This window comes from Camelina sativa, chromosome 11 (genome assembly GCF_000633955.1).
Source record: "Camelina sativa cultivar DH55 chromosome 11, Cs, whole genome shotgun sequence".
In the NCBI taxonomy this organism is placed as follows: Eukaryota; Viridiplantae; Streptophyta; class Magnoliopsida; order Brassicales; family Brassicaceae; genus Camelina; species Camelina sativa.
In genome coordinates this window covers 320,356-342,164 of record NC_025695.1, presented here as the reverse complement: position 1 = coordinate 342,164, position 21,809 = coordinate 320,356, and the positions used below count along the sequence as shown (strand labels likewise).

At 37.6% G+C, this 21,809-nt stretch overlaps 7 protein-coding genes and 1 pseudogene across 7 annotated transcripts; 4 read left to right on the top strand and 4 right to left on the bottom strand.

Moving 5' to 3' along the window:
- LOC109127516 (auxin-responsive protein SAUR15-like) lies at positions 778-1,568 on the bottom strand. Its single transcript, XM_019232422.1, has one exon. The coding sequence runs from the start codon at positions 1,358-1,360 to the stop codon at positions 1,076-1,078; it is 285 nt and encodes a 94-aa protein (XP_019087967.1). The 5' UTR covers positions 1,361-1,568; the 3' UTR covers positions 778-1,075.
- On the top strand, positions 2,091-2,687 carry LOC109127592 (auxin-induced protein X15-like). Its single transcript, XM_019232546.1, has one exon. It carries the CDS (start codon positions 2,189-2,191, stop codon positions 2,486-2,488), a length of 300 nt encoding a protein of 99 aa, XP_019088091.1. The 5' UTR covers positions 2,091-2,188; the 3' UTR covers positions 2,489-2,687.
- Positions 2,679-5,317, bottom strand: LOC104720795 (cysteine-rich receptor-like protein kinase 26; the record flags this gene model as incomplete). Its single annotated transcript, XM_010438678.2, has 7 exons — positions 2,679-3,046; positions 3,132-3,282; positions 3,359-3,599; positions 3,685-3,895; positions 3,985-4,100; positions 4,238-4,375; positions 4,480-5,317. Coding segments are annotated over 7 exons (2,010 nt in total), but the record flags the coding sequence as incomplete, so codon positions are not given.
- On the bottom strand, positions 5,446-6,142 carry LOC104720794 (auxin-responsive protein SAUR21-like). Its single transcript, XM_010438677.2, has one exon. The coding sequence runs from the start codon at positions 5,844-5,846 to the stop codon at positions 5,577-5,579; it is 270 nt and encodes an 89-aa protein (XP_010436979.1). The 5' UTR covers positions 5,847-6,142; the 3' UTR covers positions 5,446-5,576.
- Positions 9,053-12,599, top strand: LOC104720793. Its single transcript, XM_010438676.2, has 5 exons — positions 9,053-9,522; positions 11,039-11,335; positions 11,537-11,761; positions 11,870-11,998; positions 12,102-12,599. The coding sequence occupies exons 1-5, from the start codon at positions 9,277-9,279 to the stop codon at positions 12,324-12,326; spliced, it is 1,122 nt and encodes a 373-aa protein (XP_010436978.1). The 5' UTR covers positions 9,053-9,276; the 3' UTR covers positions 12,327-12,599.
- Positions 12,822-14,751, top strand: LOC104720792 (5'-methylthioadenosine/S-adenosylhomocysteine nucleosidase 1). The gene is made up of 8 exons (XM_010438675.2): positions 12,822-13,064; positions 13,189-13,252; positions 13,346-13,437; positions 13,594-13,700; positions 13,949-14,023; positions 14,114-14,188; positions 14,262-14,354; positions 14,438-14,751. The coding sequence occupies exons 1-8, from the start codon at positions 12,968-12,970 to the stop codon at positions 14,633-14,635; spliced, it is 801 nt and encodes a 266-aa protein (XP_010436977.1). The 5' UTR covers positions 12,822-12,967; the 3' UTR covers positions 14,636-14,751.
- On the bottom strand, positions 14,838-16,537 carry LOC104720791 (putative ER lumen protein-retaining receptor C28H8.4). The gene is made up of 6 exons (XM_010438674.2): positions 16,243-16,537; positions 15,807-16,006; positions 15,584-15,724; positions 15,413-15,493; positions 15,178-15,302; positions 14,838-15,101 (listed from the first exon to the last, which is right to left on the bottom strand). Exons 1-6 carry the CDS (start codon positions 16,466-16,468, stop codon positions 15,053-15,055), a joined length of 822 nt encoding a protein of 273 aa, XP_010436976.1. The 5' UTR covers positions 16,469-16,537; the 3' UTR covers positions 14,838-15,052.
- LOC104727471 overlaps positions 16,798-21,809 on the top strand; it is a 10,723-nt pseudogene continuing 5,711 nt past the window's right edge.

Here is a 21,809-nt window from a genome sequence, read left to right as displayed (position 1 = left end):
TTATCTGCTAAATGTGGTCTGAGAGGTAGGGTTTTGATTTGAGGTCGTATTCCTCTACTTAATTTTGGCATGTGACGCAAGGCTCAATTGGTTCTTCTTACAGGGCCCCCCTCCCTCCTTCCTTCGCTTGCTAACTTTGAATCTTTTTCATGTTTCGGTTTCAGGGAGGGACAAAAACGTTATTTGGAGGTTAATAGTTTGAACATGGAAAAACATATATAAATGCAATGAACGCAAGAAAATGTCTACTTAAGAAAATACATATTGATTTTTGAAAATTAATTAAACGTTTATCATCTAGAAAGGAAAACATTATAGTTATAGCTCGAACGTAACATCATTATACGTACACATTCATTATTCAATAATAAACCGGACTAACGTACAAAACAAGGAATGGTAGATAGCTGAACCGGACTAACCTGTCACATTTATTTACATCGTGGTACTAATTAGCAAAAGGAACAAAAAGAAAGGGTCAGAAATTATAATAAAGGAAAGAAAGAAAGAAGGAAACGTACGTAAGCACAAAAAAAACCAATAAAGACGTTGAAAAGGGAAGATGACGTAAGCAAATAAAAACGGTGCCAACTTCTCCCTCACGCGCAAAGCTACTATAGTCAAAGGGCGCGCGGCGCGTGAAGCATTTAATTTAGAGGCTTTGGGCTTTGGACTTCTATTTCTGGGCCATTAAAATGTTTAGCCTATTAATGTTTTAAAATAATTTATATGAAGAGAATGAAAAAACAAAAAATTCAAGTTTTTTCACTATTACAGTAGTCACAACTCACAAGGAATGAAATTAAAAATAGTCACATACAATATTTGTTCTATGAAAAACTAAGGGAAATAGCTATGACACAAATGTTTTTTTTCTAGTCTTTATTATAAAAGAAACTATTTTTTAATGCAAGATACAAATGTATAAACATGCATGCAGATGATTCATAAGCACGATGTACGTATCATGTATGTGTATATTCCTCTCACTGAAACAATTTACAATTATTTCCAGTGGGGAAATCAGCTAAAAAAATCTCTACATTGTATTGTAAGTACTTTATGTTCTTGTAATTCATCGAATCTGAGATGTGACTGTGAAGAACAAAGATTCATGACACGGTATGGTTAAGCCGCCCGTAGGATGATCAAAACCAAACTCTTCCTCAGATTTACTCAACAATTCTTGAAACAATGGCTGGTTTAAGTATGACACCGGCACCACATATCTCTTCCTCTTTTGATCATTCTCTCCAACATAAACCGCCATGAATCCTCTTGGTGTCGACGATGCTGATGATGATGATTCCCTTCTTCGCATTATTTGCTTAGCACCCAAGAAACTTCTCAGAAAAGTCATTTTTTTCTTTTCTTGTTGTGAGCTTTCTTGTAGGCTTGTAGCGTGGTGGGTTTAGCTAGAATGTTTCTTGTTCTTGGAGAAAGCTTTAACCTTAAAATTTGTTTTGGATCTCTAATAGTTTGTGAATCATAAGGGTTAGTTTCCTCCTGTTAGTTGTTATATAAACGAAATTATCAGGAATTAAGTATTTTTTGGGGTTTTTTTTCCAATACAGAGCACATGGCTTTGGATTGAAGATACTAAACCAACAACAAATCAATAAATGGTGTCTGAGAAGTTTAGTATCTAATGGTGTCCTACATGATAATTTCATTGGGTCTTATTGTCTCAAAGACATCACATGCCGAATCTCTCTATAGATTATGTAGGGACCTGAAGTTGTGTACCTAATGAACCAGAAGTCTCTATCACTGATTAAGTCATGACTTCTTCACAATGATATCAAAAAGACAGGACCACATGACTTGATTATGTGCAGACAAAGTAACAAAAGCCTTCAAAAATTTCTGTGGCAAGAATTGAAAACTTGACTGTCTATCTAACAAACAAGTGGTCATATTGATTTGTGACTCCACATCAGAAATCATGAAGATTTAACAGTAGGGGGCCCTTACTTATCATGCCGTGGTCCGGCAAAGCCATGTGCATGCTTGTTGGTGTTGAATGTTTATTATGAGCTGAAACTTTTCTAAACCACTAAAGGGTTATCTTCAATTAATGTTCTTATCTATATATACTCATCACTGAGTCCTATAAGCTCTGCAAGTACTCTCACATTTTCCAGTAAAAGCTTTAAACCTACAATTCAACAAACAGAAAAGACAATCCATGGCGATAAGGGTCCCTCGTGTGCTGCAATCATCCAGACAGATTCTCCGTCAAGCAAAACTGTTCTCATCCTCTTCTTCATCTAGCTCTCTTGATGTTCCAAAGGGCTACTTAGCTGTTTACGTAGGAGAAAGAAAGATGAAGAGATTTGTAGTTCCGATATCTTACTTGAACCAGCCTTCATTTCAAAACCTACTAAGAAAGGCAGAGGAAGAGTTTGGATTTGATCATCCAATGGGTGGCCTTACAATCCCTTGCAGTGAAGAAGTATTTATTGATCTTGCTTCTCGCCTCAACTGATCATGATGACTCACTCAAATAACCTTTTTTATTCTTTGATTTTGTACATTTTTTCCCGATTAGTTTTCTTCAAGAGATGAGATGACTTAGAAACATCTCCCCTTGAAAGTGAAACAGAGACTTGTAACACTCTTTTTCCTCACTTACAGTGAGTTGGATTCAAATCTAATTAATTAAACCCCATGATTCATTTCATCAATCAGTCATCATCATGAAAATCTTAATTTCAGTTTCAAGACAAACTCACCGAGGATACAACTCAGTGTTGGAATTATAATTTGAAGTTTTTGCATTATGTCCTAAAGAAGAAGAGCTATCCGATACCGTGTTGCTATGTGTGAAAAACGCAGGCTTTGAAGGTTCTGAAATAGCAAGAGTATGTCCATCTAACATTAGAAGAACCGAAGCCATGCTTGGCCTCTCTGCAACTTTCTCTTGGACACAAAGAAGAGCAATGTTTATGCATCTCAAGATCATATTCGATGAATAACTCGACATTGTCATCAAAATCTTGTCCACAAGATTCAAAGCAACGCCTTCCTTCCAATTTCTCCAAGCCTTTACCAAAACATTAGAATTCAGTGTGATGTGAATTAACAATCATTGATCAAAGCTCAAGATTTTTGCAAAATAATATACTTACAAAGCTAAGAAGATCTTCCATGCAGTCTTCATTGCTGAAACAACTGGTTTTCTTACCACTAATGATCTCAAGAACCAAAACGCCGAAACTGTAAACATCTGTCTTAAACGAGAACTGTCCATGCATTACATACTCTGGAGCCATGTATCCACTGTTTAAAACCAAATGAATGATCACAATCGAGTTTGAGTCGAGTAAAATATAAATGTAAGTGTTCTGCTACTTACAAAGTCCCCACGATCCTATTCGTGTAGCGTTGAGTCGTGTGGTCAATATCGAAAAGCCTAGCCATTCCAAAATCTGCGATTTTTGGGGTCATTTCCTCGTCTAGCAATATGTTACTAGCTTTAAGATCACGGTGAATAATCCGGAGCCGAGAATCTTGATGAAGATAAAGAAGTCCTCTAGCTACACCTCCAATGATTTTGTATCTAACTTCCCACTCCAATTCTTTACCCTCGATCGGATCTATACAAACACTTGAGATCATACACACGAACTATATATAGTAGAATGGTTTCCAAGGATACGTAGAATGTGAAGAAATTTGTACCGAAGATGAACTTGTCGAGACTAGTGTGTGGGAGGAACTCATACACGAGAAGCCTTTCAGTTCCTTCTGTTGGGTAACCTAAGAGCTTCACGAGATTACGATGTTGAAGCTTAGCCACCAACAAGAACTCGTTCTTGAATTCGGTTTCACCTTGTTGTGCATTTCTGGACAACCTTTTCACCGCTATCTCTTGTCCATCAGAAAGTACACCCTAATCAATGATAACGTAGGAGGATGTTATGATGATTGCTACAAAATGCAAAATATAACAGCAGATTCATCTAGAGCTTGTAAGATTACCTTATAAACTGCTCCGAATCCACCTTCTCCAAGTTTATTTTCCAGTGAAAAATGATTTGTTGCATCTTGTAATATACTGAAACTAAATTTCATGGAATCCATGCTAATGTTTTCTTCTGTATGAAAATGATATAAACCATGTATTGATAAAAGGAGTTAGAAATCACGTCAAGTATCAAAGGAACACTGAAACAGAGGAAAAAACAGAGCACATGAATAGTATATCCTTTCATGTCTAAGTTTCATAGCTTACTTTCATGTTGGTGTTCTGAATCTTTCATCTTCCTTCTCAGCCTTAGGAAAACGAGTAAGAATACTATAACAAAGACAACAACAGCAACTGACGCCGCAGCAAAGATCAAAGCTTTAGGTACACCTCTGTTTTTATCCTCTGTCCAAAAATATACATACCTAAAATGATCAGTTTCGTATTATATAATGTAAAGACAGTCTGATTTAAACCCTTCAAATCCGTTAAAAAATAGCAAAACCTACCTTGTGTGACACTTTTCGTCTCATTCTTTGGAGGCCGTGATGGCGTCGCAGGCACTGAGCTTGGCTCATCAATGTTCACTGGATCATAGAATCTCCAAGTAGCATAACCCAATATACAGCTAGGAGACAACACATAACCACCCATTTTCATATCACAACAGCTCGGGATCTTTGCAATACCCTGAGACAAACAATACGAACAATCCTCTTCCGAAACATCAGGCGTGCACTGAACAAGACCGTACAATGTCTGAAACGACGGGCCGCTCGTTTCGCCGACAACAAAATTCTTCTTGCTCCGACCAATCACAGAGGCTCTGTCTTTAAGCCCTTCGAGTAAACCCCTTAATGATTTCTCCCAACCACCACGATCACCGGTGAAGTTTCTTGTCCCGGTTATGCTTGCTTGAGGGTAAATCTCCAACCTTTCGAAGATAGTCCGGTTTGAGTACCTAACCGTACATTTGTCATACCAAATAATGGCCTCCTTCTGAACCGGACACAATGTGACAAGTCTTTTTCCAGCCATTGCGATGCAATTGATACAATCTTCAGGTTTGACATCGCCTCTACTCTGTGAGATTGAGTTGACTTTTCCACCGGAGTCTCCGAATGTGATGTTATAAAATCCGTTATCGTGATGTCGGAGAGATGGTAAAGAGGAGATGAGACGGCCGAGGTTGACGGCGTAACGGGTGTTCACGGTGAAGTTGCCTGTGACGTTTGAGCATATTTGTTTTAATGGAAGCGGTTGCGACTTAACAACGGTGAGACATTGGATTTGGATTAAGAGTGAGATCAGAGGAATAAGAAGAGACAATATTTGTGATAATTCTGTTCATCATTTTTTTTCTGGCTTGTTTGAATCGGAGATAACAAGCAATGAGGCGTTGACCTTTGACTTTGTTCATCTTATGAATTTTTTTATAAAAAAATTTGTAAGCTAGGCTGTTAATGTCATGGAGCTGATGGTGAATAAAACTGTACTGTATGTTGTCATACACAATAATTACATTGGGTTCTAAATATCTTCTACATCTAAAATGACCTCAAAAAAAATGTTAAATACATATACATGTGATCATTGTGAACTGGATCTAATGAAGCTGAGAAGTGACGGTGATAAAAGTTTCTTCAGGACAAGGGATGGTCAAGCCGCCCATTGGATGATCAAACCCAAACTCTTGTTCCGATTTACTCAACAAAGCTTGAAATAAAGGCTGGTTCAAGTATGAGACCGGCACTATGTATCTTTTCATCTGGCTTTCCCCAACGTACACTGCAAGAAACCCTTTTGGTGTTGAAGCTGCCATTGATCGGCCTTGAAAGATCTTCTTTGCACCCACAAGACCTCGGAACACGCCCATTATTTTTCTTTTCTTTTTTTGTTCTGCTGATGGATCTTGGAAAAAAGATTCAGCTAGCTTGGAATTTTCTCGTTTTAGCTTATCTGGTTAGATGAAGAAGTTGTTTTGCTTTGGATATGAAAACAATGGCATATATATACAACCAATTCCCTTTGGTTGATAGAAACCGTGGGCTTGTTTATACAATTGTGGGACATGTAGAAGAAGAATAGAACTCACATGGCTCTGTCTTGCAGGTGTTAAACTGAGATTTGAATATAGAAATCGTATCTGCTGAAAAGCATTCATGTCACTAGAAGACTAACAACAACTTCGAGTGCACTTCACATGAGATTGTCGATGGCACAGATACATCTCTTTGAAATGATAGATAATGTACGTGGGACCTCATGTTACGTACCTACGCAGCACCTGAAAAGTCTATGTCACTGATGAAGTCAAGTCAAGTAGCCAAGTGGCTACAAAATCCATCTGACTAACCCTCCGTATAAAGCCGTGAGGGCATTGTCCTGCAAGTTGTTGAGAAGACAAAAAAGAAAAGACAGAGGGCCCGCCGTTTTCACGATCCAAACAACACGTCGTTTTTCTCTTTATGTTTGCACCAAAACTGTAGGGCATTTTTATGGGGTAAACGTTCGTAGCTCCAACCAATTAAACAACACGATGTCTCTCTCGTTTGCTGCAAAACTGCATGGCTATCAGTCACTGCTCCCTAATACCGTTTCTCCTTATGTTATTGGGCCTAAATTCAAAAATTATCTGGACAAAGCCCAATAATACAAATTTGGTTTTTCGCTAATTTTCTTTCTTTTTATCTTTCATAAATCATTCTCGAAGTAAGTTGTATTTTACAAAGAGTATTATGCTATCTAGTGAAAGATACTTGGAATGGAACGAAGTTCTAGAGTGTGGTCTCTCGAGATCTCCTTTTCTCTGTCTTTTGTAAAGGATGGCATTAGCATTGTCACTTTTTGTAAGTTGTACCGGAAAAGGAAGATATGTTAGGGATTCTGTCCTTTCACGTTTGTTTTCTTGTTAAGACTATTATGAATCTATTCTACATTGAAGAAAGTGTTTTGTAACAACTCCCCCACTTCTAACCATTTAGGTATATATCTACATCTACAAAACAGAACGCAAGGAGAATAATTCGGAATTTAATCTATTATACAAAAGAAAATGATCAAGTCATCTCTCCATTTTGATACAATAAAAAGAATCACGTGGATTAAATTAAGAACAAGTTATATAGTTTATATATTGAGAAAAAAACTTAAATTCTTAAATCTCTGTGGGTTTTTTTTCTTAAGTTAAGGAAAATTTCATAAAGTCTAAAACAATACTACTTGTTTTGAAACGAAATACGTAGAAGAAATGAACCGCCTAATCCATAGATAGCCGCACTATGCAGGCCGGCTTTGACTTTGGTTGGAGTTTACGCCAGCACAGAGGCGCCGACCAATGACGCACTAACACACAAGGATTATTTATCAACAAGTGTCCCCACGACTTTTCATCGACGACTTCCACGTCATTTAGGGTAAGAGGCTCTTGTCAGAATACTAGATCCATCAGTTATACAATATACTTAATTACTTATATGGAAAATAAAATATAATTCTATCACACGACTCGGTTACTTACTGATATAATTTTTTTTTTCCGAATAAATAATAGGCCGGCATGTATTCAATATTGACACAAGTGTTATTGCCCGTGTCATACGGACCACATCGTAGATTAAGTGGTCAAGATTGTTCGATGTTCCATTTCTGCTTTTTGGGGTTTGCTTGGTTCGTCGGTCTCTCTATTTATAATGCGTCATGATCGTGTGTTTTAATGATTTTTTGGACGTGTTTTGGAGCAGCTAGATACTCCATCTATCATAAAGGAAGATGCTTTAGTATTTTTTCTTGTATCACAAAAAATCATTTTTTGTATATTTTTAGGTTAAGAAACTGTAAATTTCAAAAATAAAATCATTAAACGAGAATTTAAAAGTTTGATGAAATACTATTATTTAATAATTATAAAATATACTCTATCTCTATCATAATAGATAATATTTTAAGATTTTTACATAAATTAAGAAAAATATTGAATGTTTAGTAATAAATATTGTATTATTTATTTATAATAACATATTTTATATTTATTAACCAATGGTATTTCATCAAACTTTTAAATTCTTATTTAATGATTTTTGAAATTTATAAATTTTTTAAGTATACAGAAAATCATTCTGTATGATACAAAAAAAATACTATAACATTATTCTTTATGATATAGAGATAATATTATTATAAATAAATAATACATTTATTGCTAAATATTAAATGTTTTTTTTAATTCAAGTAAAAATTCTAAAATATTGTGATACATAAAAATTTTAAAACATTATGTATTGAAATACAGAAAGAGTAATTGTTTTCTTTTGTCAACTAATATAATTAATTACAAGTACTCGAAAAATCAAAAGTTTCAAAAAGCCAAATATTAGTCTGAAAAGGATATTAACCGACCATTGGTTAGAAAAGACACAGGCATTATGACTATACATCGTGTTCTTTATGATGCTCTTGTCGGTTACTGAAGTGAACTAGCGAACCTAACACGCCCCATGGGCACATAAAGTAAATTTCATCACAAATTGAGAGCTACAAATAGTTTAAACTAGGGCAGACGATGGAAAACGTTTAAATTTATTCAGGTAATCTGGTTTAAAATGTTAAAATTAAAAGATAAGTACTGAATATAATTAGATCTAAACCACACAGTTAATATAGTATTCTAGCAAAAATATAAAATATATATTTCATTAAGAAGAAGTTGTGATTAACTTACTTGTAACTTGGTCTCTATTGTCTATCTGTAATCAAAAGAAAAATAAACGATCATCTTTATAAAAATGAACAAATGCGAACGGAAGTTCAATGAATATTAAATTAGCCCTTTATAAAATGATTAATTTTAGTAATCTTTAGGTGAAGGGGAAAAAGACAAGATTCTTCCAAAGTAATAGTCTAGCTAAAGAGGATATATGGTTAATATACGTTTGGTGGTGCCGAGTCCACAAATATTAAATAACTTGAAATTATATAGATTGAGTCATAATTAATACCAGGAATATTTTTAAATTGAGTTTACGAATATTTCAATGAACAAATATTTTTCTGATAGCTAAAGCCTATAACACATAGTATAATTATATAAAGAGCAGGCGAGTCCGAACCAAACCAGAACATTACAGTACACACATAAACACACTCGGAGAGTTAAGGAAAAAAGAAAATAAAGAGAAACTCTTTTTTTTGGGTGTGTCAAGTTTGTGTTCTTCCTTTTCTCGTGCTTCCATCACGAGATCTCTCACAAGGCTCTCGCGACTAAAAAGAAAGTAAAAAGAAAGAAAGAAGAAGCGAAGATTCCATAAATGGACATGAAAAGCAACAACCACCAGCAACAGCAACAAGTACTTGACGGCTCGGACATAGTTGAGCTGGTAGAAAACGAGGGAGTGTTCGACAAATTTGTGGAACAAAAGTTTCAACAGTTAGACCAAGACGAAGATGGTAAGCTCTCCGTGACTGAGTTACAACCCGCCGTTGCTGATATCGGCGCCGCTCTTGGTTTGCCTGCTCAAGGCACTTCTCCTGATTCCGATCACATCTACTCGGAGGTAATTTTCTTTTCTTCTTTCTCAATAGCTTTCACATATTCGTCATTTATGTTTGCATTTCTCTCTAACTAGTATTCCTATATTACTGAGCTTGCATTTAGATTATTCATTCTGATCCTGGAATGATAATCATAGTCTCATAGACTATCATAAAAATCTTAAAAGAAAAAGTCTTAAATGATACTGACAAAGTAAAAAAAAAAGAAGTAATAAATTAGAAAAAAAAAGAATTTAACATTAACCAAAAAAGAGAAGTAAAAAAAAAAGAAGTAATAAATTAGAAAATCTATAGATGTGTTTAGTTGTAGATATAAACAAATCTTTTAGTCATAATTTATTATTTTTAGAGTCTATTCCGTTGCATTATATTTTCTTTGATTGTGAGATGGAGCTCTCGGTACTTTGTGTATAGATTTTCTTATGATCTTCATCAAATGGTCATAGTGGTCATTAATATTTTTAAAAATACGAATGCCTATAATTATAATACCGACAAAGTAAAAAAAGAAGACGACTATCAACATTTTACTATAGTTGTTTAATTTATCTTCTTGATACTTACGTGGGGGTTGTGGTGGATATATATTTTGTATTTCATATTGTGTTTTTGCATTAGAGCAAAATAGGTCAATATAATAAACTAGTTGATTAATAAATGATAATAATAGCTTTGGTCGGTGACCTTATCCTCTTACCATATCTCAAAATTAGCCCCTGGTGTCGCTCTTCTCGCTGACGTTTCAAACTCGAAACATCACTTTATGAATCCTCACCTACTTAATAATTTATTTGTTACTGTATAAGTATTAAAATTTATTTGTTACGGTATGAATATTATTAACACAACTGACAGTTATTATAATAGTTTGTTTATTTTATTTATATGTCATGCAAGCCAAATTTCTTTTAATCTAATGTTTTTAGCCTTCGATTTATTATGATTAAAGCTTTGTCCTTTTAAAGCGTTTGGTCGGCCTCACCAACGTCTTTCTACACTTGCTTGAACCTTTTTTTCCCAACAATATAATCCACTTTACATTTTTTTTTGAAAACCCTATTTATTTAACACCGTCCGCGATTTTTCAAACATTCAATAAAAGACAAACTGCAAAAGCATACTATATCACAAAGATTATATAATAATTATATATATATATATTACTGTGAACCACAAACAAGTAGTAATTGCTTTTTTTACCTGCGTAGAAACCCCAAAATTACGTCGTGTTTCGCATGAATCACGTGGATTAATTGATCAGACCAAGAGGATATCGATCGTAGTAATTAATTACTTTAAGAGATTCGCTTGTCGAAAAAATATCCAATAAGAAGTAAATATGAGTACGAATCTTACTCTTATTGGATACAAATTAATATCCATTAATTACTTATCGCTAGGTTTTGTCTTTGGTGTATTTAAAGAAGAGACAACGAGAGTAAACCAACAACCTTATATCTGTCTCATCCGTACATTTATTTTTTTCATCGTTTGTAACGTCATAATAAACGATCACAGGTCTTAAACGAATTCACTCATGGAAGTCAAGAGAAAGTGAGCAAGACAGAGTTCAAAGAAGTGTTGTCGGACATATTGTTGGGTATGGCTGCTGGTCTGAAACGTGATCCTATCGTCATCCTCAGGATGGACGGTGAGGATCTCTCGGAGTTTATCCACGGCCCTGGATACGAAACCGAGGTAGTCTCTATCTACTCAGAGCTCTCTAACTGCGAGGAAGCATCGCTCCGTGATTGTATTGTCAAAGCTCTCCAGTCTCTTTCTGTTGATCATGGAATGCCTCCCAACGATCCTTGGGTAACTTTTAACTTACTGTTTCTATATATTTTTCTTTTTTTTACTTCTTTGGTTACTTTATCTATATATTTACTTCTTTGGTTAAGCTGGTTTTTAGCAATTCTATTTCTGTTATAAAATAATTTCTGATTTGGATTTTTCTCGGCGTAAAGTACATAATTTACAATCTATATTAATAATATAAAAGTAAACTTGTTTCAGGTAATGAGCAACATCGTAGAACCAATTGTGGACTCTTGTCTTGATGAAGAAGATAAGAGAGAGAAGAGCGCTTCTCAGGAGAGATTTTTGGAAGCATTTAAGGGAGTCGTGGAGAGAGTGGCTCAACGTCTCAATGAACAGCCGGTGATCGTCGCTCACAGTGAAAACACTTTTGATGGGAGCGGCGTCAGGAGGCTTTTGTCCAATAAATTCGAATTCGATAAGGTAATTAATGTTTCCTAGATCAAGTCATGTATATGTTAGGTGTAGCTTAGATGCGACAAGAAGACAAATGATGGAAACGAATCACAAGTGACGATAAAATGATCGCAGGCACTAAACGTTGCCTTGGAGACAATTCCAAAAGACCGTCATGGTAAGGTGTCAAAAGAGTATCTACGAGCAGTGCTGGACACTGTTGCACCATCAGCTACATTACCACCAATAGGCGCTGTGTCCCAGGTAAACAATACAAAACCCGGTCTCAATATGTTATTCATCCTGTTTTTGTTTTTTTTTCAACGACGACGTTGATGAATCAAGTTTGTTTGATAACATGGGAAAGATGGACAATATGATAATGGAAGCATTGAAGATGGTGAATGGAGATGATGGAAAGATGGTGAAGGAAGAAGAGTTTAAGAAAACAATGGCGGAGATATTGGGAAGTATAATGTTGCAGCTTGAAGGTAATCCAATATCGGTTTCCTCAAACTCGGTGGTTCATGAGCCGCTCACCTCGGCTACCTTTCTGCATCCGACCGAAACAGAGGAGGAGCCTACAAACTAATCAAAGTCGAGCAATGGTTTAAGAGTGTTTACGTACCCCCTCGAAGTTTTAGATTAACGAGGAAAACCGTATTTGCGATCGGATGTACTGTATAAGAAAAAGCCCTATGCATTCATTTCCTCTATAGTTAACACCCTGATAAAAGGAGGAAACGGGGGCTTTTTTTTGTTGTTGTTTTCCTTTTTTAATCATCATGGGATGCACAATGTTTTATTACTATGTTTTTCTTTATATTTCGTATAAAATCATCTATTGCTATGTTTTTATGATATATTTGAAAAGGCATAAAAGTGGGAAAATAAACATAATGAAGTTTATATGAAGAATTTTTTTATTAGCGTAATTATTTTAGTCGTAAACATAGTGGGAAAATAAACATAGTGAAGATCCTCTCTCTACCTACTTAAAATTTTGATTAATTTAAATTAATGTCATTAGCACAAAATAATAAAATTGATGTTATTTTAAAATGTTAAATGTGGTAACGCAAAGGAAACAAAAAGGGCCAAAAAGGTCCAAAAAAAACAAAGAGGAAAAAAGAAGAAGTATCTGATTCGCCGGAGTTTCGTGGCGTTTCTTCCCGATTCTCGGATTTTCCTGTGAAATCAAAATCAGAAGAGAATCGGAAGAGAGCGTAAGGTATGGCTCCTCATGGTGACGGATCAAGCGACATCGAGAAACCCGAGGCTGCTCAATCGGATAGTACTCGACCAATCTCCACGGTCGTCTTCGTCATCGGTACTCCTACTCTCTCTCTCTCTCTCTCTCTCTACATCTCTCGTTTACGGAGATTCCCGAATCGATTTCTTCCCTCTTCTTCCCTCTTCTTCCTCTTACCTATTGTTATCTGATGGAGCTGCAGCTATGCAAGCGGAGGCTCTACCTTTGGTCAACAAGTTCGGACTCTCTGAAACTACTGATTCTCCGTTAAGAGCTCTCCTACGATTACTCTTTCTTTCTGCTTGTTTGAAATCTTATATCTCGATTAAACTTTGCTTTTGGTTTGATGCTTTTTGCAGGCTTGGTAAAGGACTCCCCTGGATTCTGTATCACGGCGTTCACAATGATCTTCGAATTAACGTCGTTTGCCCCGGAAGAGATGCAGCTTTAGGTTTCATACTCTCAGATTTAGCTTTGTTTTTTCTTAGTATGATGACCTCTCAATCTCATTCCTCAGTATGAATGAGATTTGTTCATGTGTTATGCTTTTGATGAAATGAGCTTGACTTCGGAATATGAATGCACTTGATTTTTTTTTTCTCTCCAGGGATTGATAGTGTTGGAACTGTTCCAGCTTCTCTCATTACTTTTGCTTCTATCCAAGCTTTACAACCTGACATTATTATCAATGCTGGAACCTGCGGTGCCTTCAAGGTTACTTCTTTTTTACTTCTCATGCTACTCTGTCCTCACTTCCAGCATTACTTCTTTCTGTACTTGTGTGAGAATGCCATAGTTTATTATACCTGGATCTTGGTTTAGCTACTCATTTACTGAAATTGATGGTTTCAATCGTTCAAGTCTTCTGAAGTTTGAGTTGCATCATGGAAATCTCTCTATTTTCATATAGTGGAAGTTGGTTTTGTAACTTAAGTGCTGATCGGCTGAGCATATATATGCAGGTCAAAGGAGCCAACATAGGCGATGTATTCCTTGTATCTGATGTCGTCTTCCATGATAGAAGAATACCAATCCCGGTTGGTTCTTCTTTTTTTCATCTCTAGTGCTTCCTTTTTCCCCCTGTTTCATTTTGCCAGTTCCTGAGCAATGTTTCTGTAATTTTTTAGATGTTTGATCTGTATGGAGTTGGACTTCGTCAGGCATTCTCGACACCCAATCTCCTCAAGGAACTCAATTTGAAGGTATTTAATAGACTCGCAATGCAACTTGGCTTGTTTAACTACTTCAGTTTTAACAGAAGATCGGGTGTTTCAGATTGGTAGGTTATCTACTGGTGACTCCTTGGATATGTCCACGCAAGATGAATCATTGATCATTGCCAATGATGCTACGCTAAAAGACATGGAGGTAAGTTGTCATGTTAACAACCCTGAATGACTGAATCTAGCAAGAAAATCATATTGAAACTCACTTGGCTCTGGATTCTTCAGGGTGCTGCTGTGGCATACGTGGCTGATCTTCTGAAAGTACCAGTCATGTACCTCAAAGCCGTTACCGATCTAGTGGACGGAGATAAACCTACGGCAGAAGAGTTCTTGTTGAACTTGACAGTTGTGACCGCTGCACTAGAGGAAACTGCTACTAAAGTGATCAACTTCATCGATGGGAAAAACCTTTCTGACCTTTAAGTTTTGTTTTCTTCTTTCATCCACCGTGATTTTTCTTGCAATGCATTCTCATTGTTGCATTTTCATTGATTCACCGGTGATTTTATTACTCGATAATACACTTTAAATTTTAAGACGTCCTCGCTCTTAATTGTTGTCAAAATACAGTTTGTTTTCCGGAGACCCGAGTTCAAAAAAATGTCAGTTTGACAAAAATACCTTATCGACCGGACAGACATAAAATCCCTTCATAGTCAAAAATATACAACACAGTAAAATTAATTCGTTACCAACTCAGTTGTGCAACCTCAGACCACCACATGAACGGTGAAATCAGAGGTAAAGAAAAAAAAAATTGAGCTGTCTTTTCTGATTGTAATGTCTAGCAAGCTCATTGGACATCGTTGGAGTGTATATCTATCCTTTTGAGTTATGACTTTATACTACTCCAGATGGAAGCCGCAATACAAGCTGCCCTCCGAAAACGCTGCAGAAGAAAAAGATTGAAACTTTTGAGTTATATAAAGAGCTAAAATGTTGAAGTTAAAGGTGTAAACGTGTACCTCTTGACGTAGTAGTAACAGAAATCTGCCAAGATGAATGTTTGAACAATTTCTGAGATGAGAACCATTGATGGCCACAATCCATAACCCAATGCTACAAGCAACCGTCCCCGCGTGTCCACAACCTGTTTTCAACACATTAGAGATTGTACAAGACCACTTTCAGCATTCGAAATTATCTTTCAATGTAATTGATCCAATCGAGCATCAGAACTGCTAATGGATCAAAACTAACCTGTAAAACCCAGTGGGCACAGCTAAGGAACCTTGCTACTCCAAGTGCGAAAACATAATGAGCCGTGAAGGGTTCAACAATCTGAAACAACCAAATAGATGTGGAGAGAGTAAAACAAATGCGTTTTCCGTTCAGTTCTCAAATTTGCCATAGTGAAAATAAAGCTGTGACCTTTGTGTTCTGCATCACTCGAAGCTGAGGCAGGACCGAAACAGCTTCAAGGTATACACATAATGCCCACGAAATCCTGTTTAATATGTTATGGGAGGTCGATGGATGAATCAACACAGCTAACACAACACAGGGCACAAGCTGAAAAAAAAACAAAATCAAAATCAAAATCATTGTTACTGCAAAGCTTATAGTGATAAACAAGTCAACCAGAGAGACTTACCACATAATAGAGAGCAAAGTTGTCTTTATCCTCCATGTAACTAGCTCTAAGCTTAAAACGGATCATAAAGATAACCCAGAGAGTAGTTCCCAAAGTAGCCAAGTCGAGAATGGTATGTATATCATATTCCATAACAAAGCTGCAATACAGCCTAACCGCTAGAAAAATAGCCGTAAGCTCCTGAGATTTCAGTGACAATCCTGCAAAATAAAATAAACCACATTCACAAAGTCATGAGCTTACGGCTATATTGCTAATAGTGGTAAACCAATGAAATCCTGATCAAAGGCCAAAATTTTATTGAGGAAGAAACAAGAGAGAGCTGTGACGTTGACAAGTAATTTTGCTAGGAACGGACGAATACATAGTAGTTGAAAAACCCTAGAATTAATTGAATTGGATGGTGAAGAAAAGAAAAAGAGAGATAGAATTGAACCAGCACAGGTCTTCTCCTTCATGAGTTTGTAGATGAGAACACAGATCCCGATGGAATGAACAGCCTCAGCGGCAACAAAGAGATTGTCGTGATCGACAACAATGAATCTGAGAAGAACCAAAGTCGCCATGCCAGTGACCACGGCGAGAAAAGCCTTCACCTTCGGAGGTTGCCTCCTGACCCATGACCACACCGCGTGGATCGGAGTCTTCGTCGTCGTCTTCATGTTTTTGCCTTTTTTTTCGCTATTCTTCTTCTTCTTCTTCTTCTGTCTTTGATTTTCTCGGCAAAGTTAAAAAAGGTAACTTTTTTTAATTGATCGACATAAAAAAAAAGTCTGGTTTTCGTTGACTTGCCCTAATTTTACTGAATTACCCACACGACGGTTAAGGCTATGTGCACATATATCCGGCCCAATTTCAGATACCAAAAGGCCCAATTACTTTGCTCGAATGTTCTATTACTCTAGTAGAGTCACAAGGGTCGAATAACCGACATTATTAAGTTTTTCACCCTATTTATATACATTGAGGTCTGTTAATAATCGTCTTCTTACCGACCTCACCTCACCCCGACGACGGTGATTTAGGGTTTTTATTTTTCGTGCTCATCAAGGCTCGCACGGGGCTTTTTAGGTTTTCCTCCTCTTAGATTTCGCTGTGCGTTTTGGGTTTGAAATCTGAAGCTATGTGGAACAACGATGGTGTGGCTTTAGCTCCTCCTGGTACCGACAGTTCAAGGATGCTGACACCGGCACAGCCCGCTGAGTTTCCTAATCGGAATCTTCCGACGGAACCGAATCTCGAGGAGGTGGAGGCGAAGCTTGAGAAGAAAGCCAGAGTATGGATGCAGCTAAATTCCAAACGGTACGGCGAGAAGAGAAAGTTTGGGTTCGTGGAAACTCAGAAGGAAGACATGCCACATGAGCACGTTAGGAAGATCATCAGGCGAGTTTCTATTTTTGTCACTATCGATTTCCCAATTTTAGGTTAGGGTTTACTTTGGGATTGAAATTTATTAACATTCTAATTGATTTAGGGCTCATGGTGATATGTCATCGAAGAAACACCGTCTTGATAAACGAGTGTATCTTGGAGCACTTAAGTTCGTCCCTCACGCTGTTTTTAAGCTCCTGGAGAATATGCCTATGCCCTGGCAGCAGGTACTCATTTAGTTTACAAGGATATCTATCTCGCTTTAGTTTTTTTTGTGCTCTGCTCAAAATTTTTATACTCAGATTCCTTCCAGGTCCGAGACGTGAAGGTCTTGTATCATATCACTGGAGCTATTACTTTTGTGAACGAGATTCCATGGGTTGTGGAGCCTAGTGGGTGGATGATAACCTCTCTCTCTCTCTCTCTTTACTTCTGTATATGTGCATTTTTGAATTTCTGGGAGTGATGGTTCTTTCCTTGTCTCTGGTTTTCAGTGGGGTTCTATGTGGATAATGATGAGAAGGGAGAAGAGGGATCGTCGTCATTTCAAGAGAATGCGTTTTCCACCATTTGATGATGAGGAGCCCCCTCTAGACTATGCTGATAACCTGTTGGACGTGGATCCCCTGGAGCCTATTCAGTTGGAGCTTGACGAGGAAGAAGATTCTGCTGTATACTCTTGGTTTTACGACCACAAGCCACTTGTGAAAACTAAACTGATCAATGGTCCAAGTTACCGGACGTGGAATCTCTCACTTCCAATTATGTCAACCCTTCACAGACTTGCAGCCCAGTTGTTGTCTGATTTGGTTGATCGCAACTACTTCTACTTGTTTGACATGCCATCCTTCTTCACAGCAAAGGCACTGAACATGTGCATACCAGGTTACACGATCGTCCTTCTCTGCTCTCTATATCTTATATATTCTTTTTGAGCTGCTGTCCTTCTGTTCTCTTTTTCTTATGCATTCCAGTACTTTTTTCCAGGCGGTCCTAAGTTTGAGCCTTTGCATCGTGATATGGAGAAAGGGGATGAGGACTGGAATGAATTTAATGACATCGACAAGCTTATCATTCGATCCCCTTTGCGAACTGAGTACAGAGTAGCTTTCCCCCATCTGTACAATAATAGGCCCAGGAAAGTAAAGCTCTGTGTCTATCACGTTCCTATGGTTATGTACATAAAGACTGAGGATCCTGATCTTCCTGCGTTCTATTATGATCCACTAATTCACCCAATAAGTAACTCAAATAACACTAATAAGAAACAGCGCCAAAGTAATGGTTTTGATGATGATGAGGATGACTTTGTGTTACCAGAAGGAGTGGAACCGTTGGTGAAAAACTCCCCACTCTACACTGACACTACAGCTGCTGGCATTTCATTGTTGTTTGCCCCTCGGCCTTTCAATATGAGGTCTGGGAGGACTCGGCGGGCAGAAGATATACCCCTTGTTGCAGAGTGGTTTAAGGAGCACTGGTAAGCTCATTTTTCTGATGCTACGTAAGTTCTCTTTCCCCTTTGAAATTTTCTAGTCAGTATTCTAACGTCTAGTGATCTCATTTATTGCAGTCCTCCAGCATATCCAGTCAAAGTTCGTGTTAGTTACCAGAAGCTTTTGAAATGTTATGTGTTGAATGAGCTGCACCATAGACCACCTAAGGCTCAGAGTAAGAAGCACTTGTTCCAATCTCTTGCAGCTACAAAGTTTTTCCAGAGCACCGAACTGGATTGGGTTGAAGTTGGTCTGCAAGTCTGCCGGCAGGGTCATAATATGCTGAACCTGTTGATTCACAGGAAGAGTTTGAACTACCTCCACCTTGATTATAACTTCAACCTCAAGCCTGTGAAAACTCTGACAACCAAGGAGCGGAAGAAGTCACGTTTTGGGAACGCTTTTCATCTCTGCCGTGAGATCCTCCGGTTGACAAAACTTGTAGTTGATGCAAATGTCCAGTTCCGACTTGGTAATGTTGATGCCTTTCAATTGGCTGATGGCCTGCAATATATTTTCTCCCATGTTGGCCAATTGACGGGTATGTACCGTTATAAGTACAGACTTATGAGACAAATCAGGATGTGCAAGGATTTGAAACACTTGATGTATTACCGTTTCAATACCGGTCCTGTGGGTAAAGGACCAGGGTGTGGATTTTGGGCTCCAATGTGGAGGGTATGGTTGTTTTTCCTTCGCGGAGTAGTTCCTCTTCTAGAACGATGGTTAGGCAACCTGCTTGCACGTCAATTTGAGGGGCGTCACTCAAAGGGAGTGGCCAAAACTGTCACAAAACAGAGAGTTGAAAGCCATTTTGATTTGGAGCTTCGAGCTGCTGTCATGCATGATGTCCTTGATGCAATGCCAGGTTAGCTCTTGCGTTTATAACGGATTTGTTTTTGTGTTGCTCAAGGATGGGATTGCTTTCCTTTAATTTTATCTCTTTTTTCTTGATTTTTGACTGTCCGCGTNCATATGGGACACAGGTGATGGTCAGTGTGTGGTGATGCTCCAGACGAAGCTTGAAAAACTCTTTGAGAAGATTGATCTTACAGTGTTGAACAGGTACATCTCTATAAAATGCATAGTGATTATATACATAAAACCTAGAATTTCCGGAGTAACACGTTCTNATTCAGATGCTTATGAAGAGGCTCCGTTTATTGATCTGGTCGAATTGTTCTTATTTTAACAAACTGTTTTGATTATTCTTTTATTCTAGATTTTCTAGTTTGTAATATTTTCTCGTTGTAACATTTTTGCAGGAACGACAGCATAATTTTCAGAAAGATGGTCCATATGTCACTGCCGATGAAGGAATTGCAATATATAGCACCACTGTTAATTGGCTGGAGTCTAGAAAATTTTCACCAATCCCTTTCCCCCCGTTATCATATAAACATGACACAAAGTTGCTTATCTTGGCCCTTGAGAGACTGAAAGAATCATATAGTGCAGCTGTGAAGTTGAATCAGCAGCAGAGAGAAGAGCTTGGTTTAATTGAACAGGCTTATGACAATCCTCATGAAGCTCTAATGCGAATAAAGCGTCATCTTCTCACTCAGCATAGTTTCAAAGAAGTGAGTTGAATTCACTTATTCTGGAGCAGTTTTATGAACATGCGTCTTAAGTCACGACATTATTCTGATGGTTATTACTTTTTTCTTTCTGCAGGTTGGCATAGAATTTATGGATCAATTACTGATGCCTATCAAATTGATCCCCTAGAGAAAATTACTGATGCCTATCTTGATCAATATTTGTGGTACGAGGGTGACAAGCGCCACTTGTTTCCCAACTGGATAAAACCTGCAGACTCAGAGCCTCCACCGCTTCTGGTTTACAAATGGTGTCAAGGTATCAATAATTTGCAAGGCATATGGGACACAGGTGATGGTCAGTGTGTGGTGATGCTCCAGACGAAGTTTGAAAAACTCTTTGAGAAGATTGACTTTACAGTGTTGAACAGGTATATCTCTATAAAATGCATAGTGATTATTTACATAAAACCTAGAATTTGTGGAGTAACACGTTCTTTTCTGTTATATTTCTTTCAGCCTTCTTCGTTTGGTTCTTGACCCCAAGCTTGCAAACTATGTGACTGGCAAGAATAACGTGGTGCTGTCTTACAAGGATATGAGCTATACTAATACGTATGGACTCATTAGGGGACTGCAGTTTGCATCGTTTGTTGTTCAATTTTATGGACTAGTGCTAGATCTTTTGCTTCTTGGTTTGACTCGAGCGAGTGAAATTGCGGGGCCATCGCAGAGGCCTAATGAGTTTATGACCTATTGGGATACAAAAGTTGAGACACGTCATCCCATAAGACTGTATTCTCGTTATATAGACAAAGTGCATATAATGTTTAAATTTACCCATGAAGAGGCTCGGGATCTTATTCAACGTCATCTAACCGAGAATCCTGATCCCAACAATGAAAACATGGTGGGATATAACAATAAAAAGTGCTGGCCAAGAGATGCAAGGATGAGGTTGATGAAACATGATGGTATGTTCCGTTTTTATTTTTTGATCGACCATCATTTATGCACCGAATGTTGTCTCATTATTTTTTCATCTTGCAGTCAATCTTGGTAGAAGTGTCTTCTGGGATATGAAGAATCGTCTTCCTCGGTGCATCACAACCTTGGAGTGGGAGAGTGGCTTTGTCTCCGTTTACAGCAAGGATAATCCAAACCTGCTTTTCAGCATGTACGCGTTTTGTCTAAGTTTTCAAGTCCAGCTGTTATAAATTAGCTAGGCCTTTGTTTTTGTCATAGTTTGGTAGTGCTGCTTATAGTGACTGGGGTTTGTATTCTTGCCTGCAGGTGTGGTTTTGAAGTCCGCATACTTCCAAAAATCAGGATGGGCCAAGAAGCTTTCAGCAACACGAGGGATGGGGTCTGGAATCTGCAGAATGAACTAACCAAAGAGAGGACTGCAGTTGCTTTTCTGCGGGTTGATGATGAACACATGAAGGTGTTTGAGAATCGTGTTAGGCAGATCCTTATGTCATCAGGGTCAACCACATTTACCAAAATCGTCAATAAATGGAATACGGCTCTGATAGGTATATCCTAAGCGCTTTTCTTCTGGTAGTACCGATGATGTTTAATAATGTTTGGCTAGCATG

Coding starts and splice junctions, on each gene's coding strand:
- LOC109127592 (XM_019232546.1), top strand. CDS start 2,189: ATGGCGATAAGGGTCCCTCGTGTGCTGCAATCATCCAGACAGATTCTC.
- LOC104720791 (XM_010438674.2), bottom strand. CDS start 16,468: ATGAAGACGACGACGAAGACTCCGATCCACGCGGTGTGGTCATGGGTC. Junction 16,007..16,242: donor GAAGGAGAAGACCTGTGCTG/GTTCAATTCTAT, acceptor TTTATTTTGCAG/GATTGTCACTGAAATCTCAG. Junction 15,494..15,583: donor GAGTGATGCAGAACACAAAG/GTCACAGCTTTA, acceptor TGGTTGTTTCAG/ATTGTTGAACCCTTCACGGC.
- LOC104720792 (XM_010438675.2), top strand. CDS start 12,968: ATGGCTCCTCATGGTGACGGATCAAGCGACATCGAGAAACCCGAGGCT. Junction 13,253..13,345: donor TCTGAAACTACTGATTCTCC/GTTAAGAGCTCT, acceptor TGCTTTTTGCAG/GCTTGGTAAAGGACTCCCCT. Junction 14,189..14,261: donor TCAAGGAACTCAATTTGAAG/GTATTTAATAGA, acceptor CGGGTGTTTCAG/ATTGGTAGGTTATCTACTGG.
- LOC104720793 (XM_010438676.2), top strand. CDS start 9,277: ATGGACATGAAAAGCAACAACCACCAGCAACAGCAACAAGTACTTGAC. Junction 11,762..11,869: donor ATAAATTCGAATTCGATAAG/GTAATTAATGTT, acceptor AAATGATCGCAG/GCACTAAACGTTGCCTTGGA. Junction 11,999..12,101: donor CAATAGGCGCTGTGTCCCAG/GTAAACAATACA, acceptor AACATGGGAAAG/ATGGACAATATGATAATGGA.
- LOC109127516 (XM_019232422.1), bottom strand. CDS start 1,360: ATGACTTTTCTGAGAAGTTTCTTGGGTGCTAAGCAAATAATGCGAAGA.
- LOC104720794 (XM_010438677.2), bottom strand. CDS start 5,846: ATGGGCGTGTTCCGAGGTCTTGTGGGTGCAAAGAAGATCTTTCAAGGC.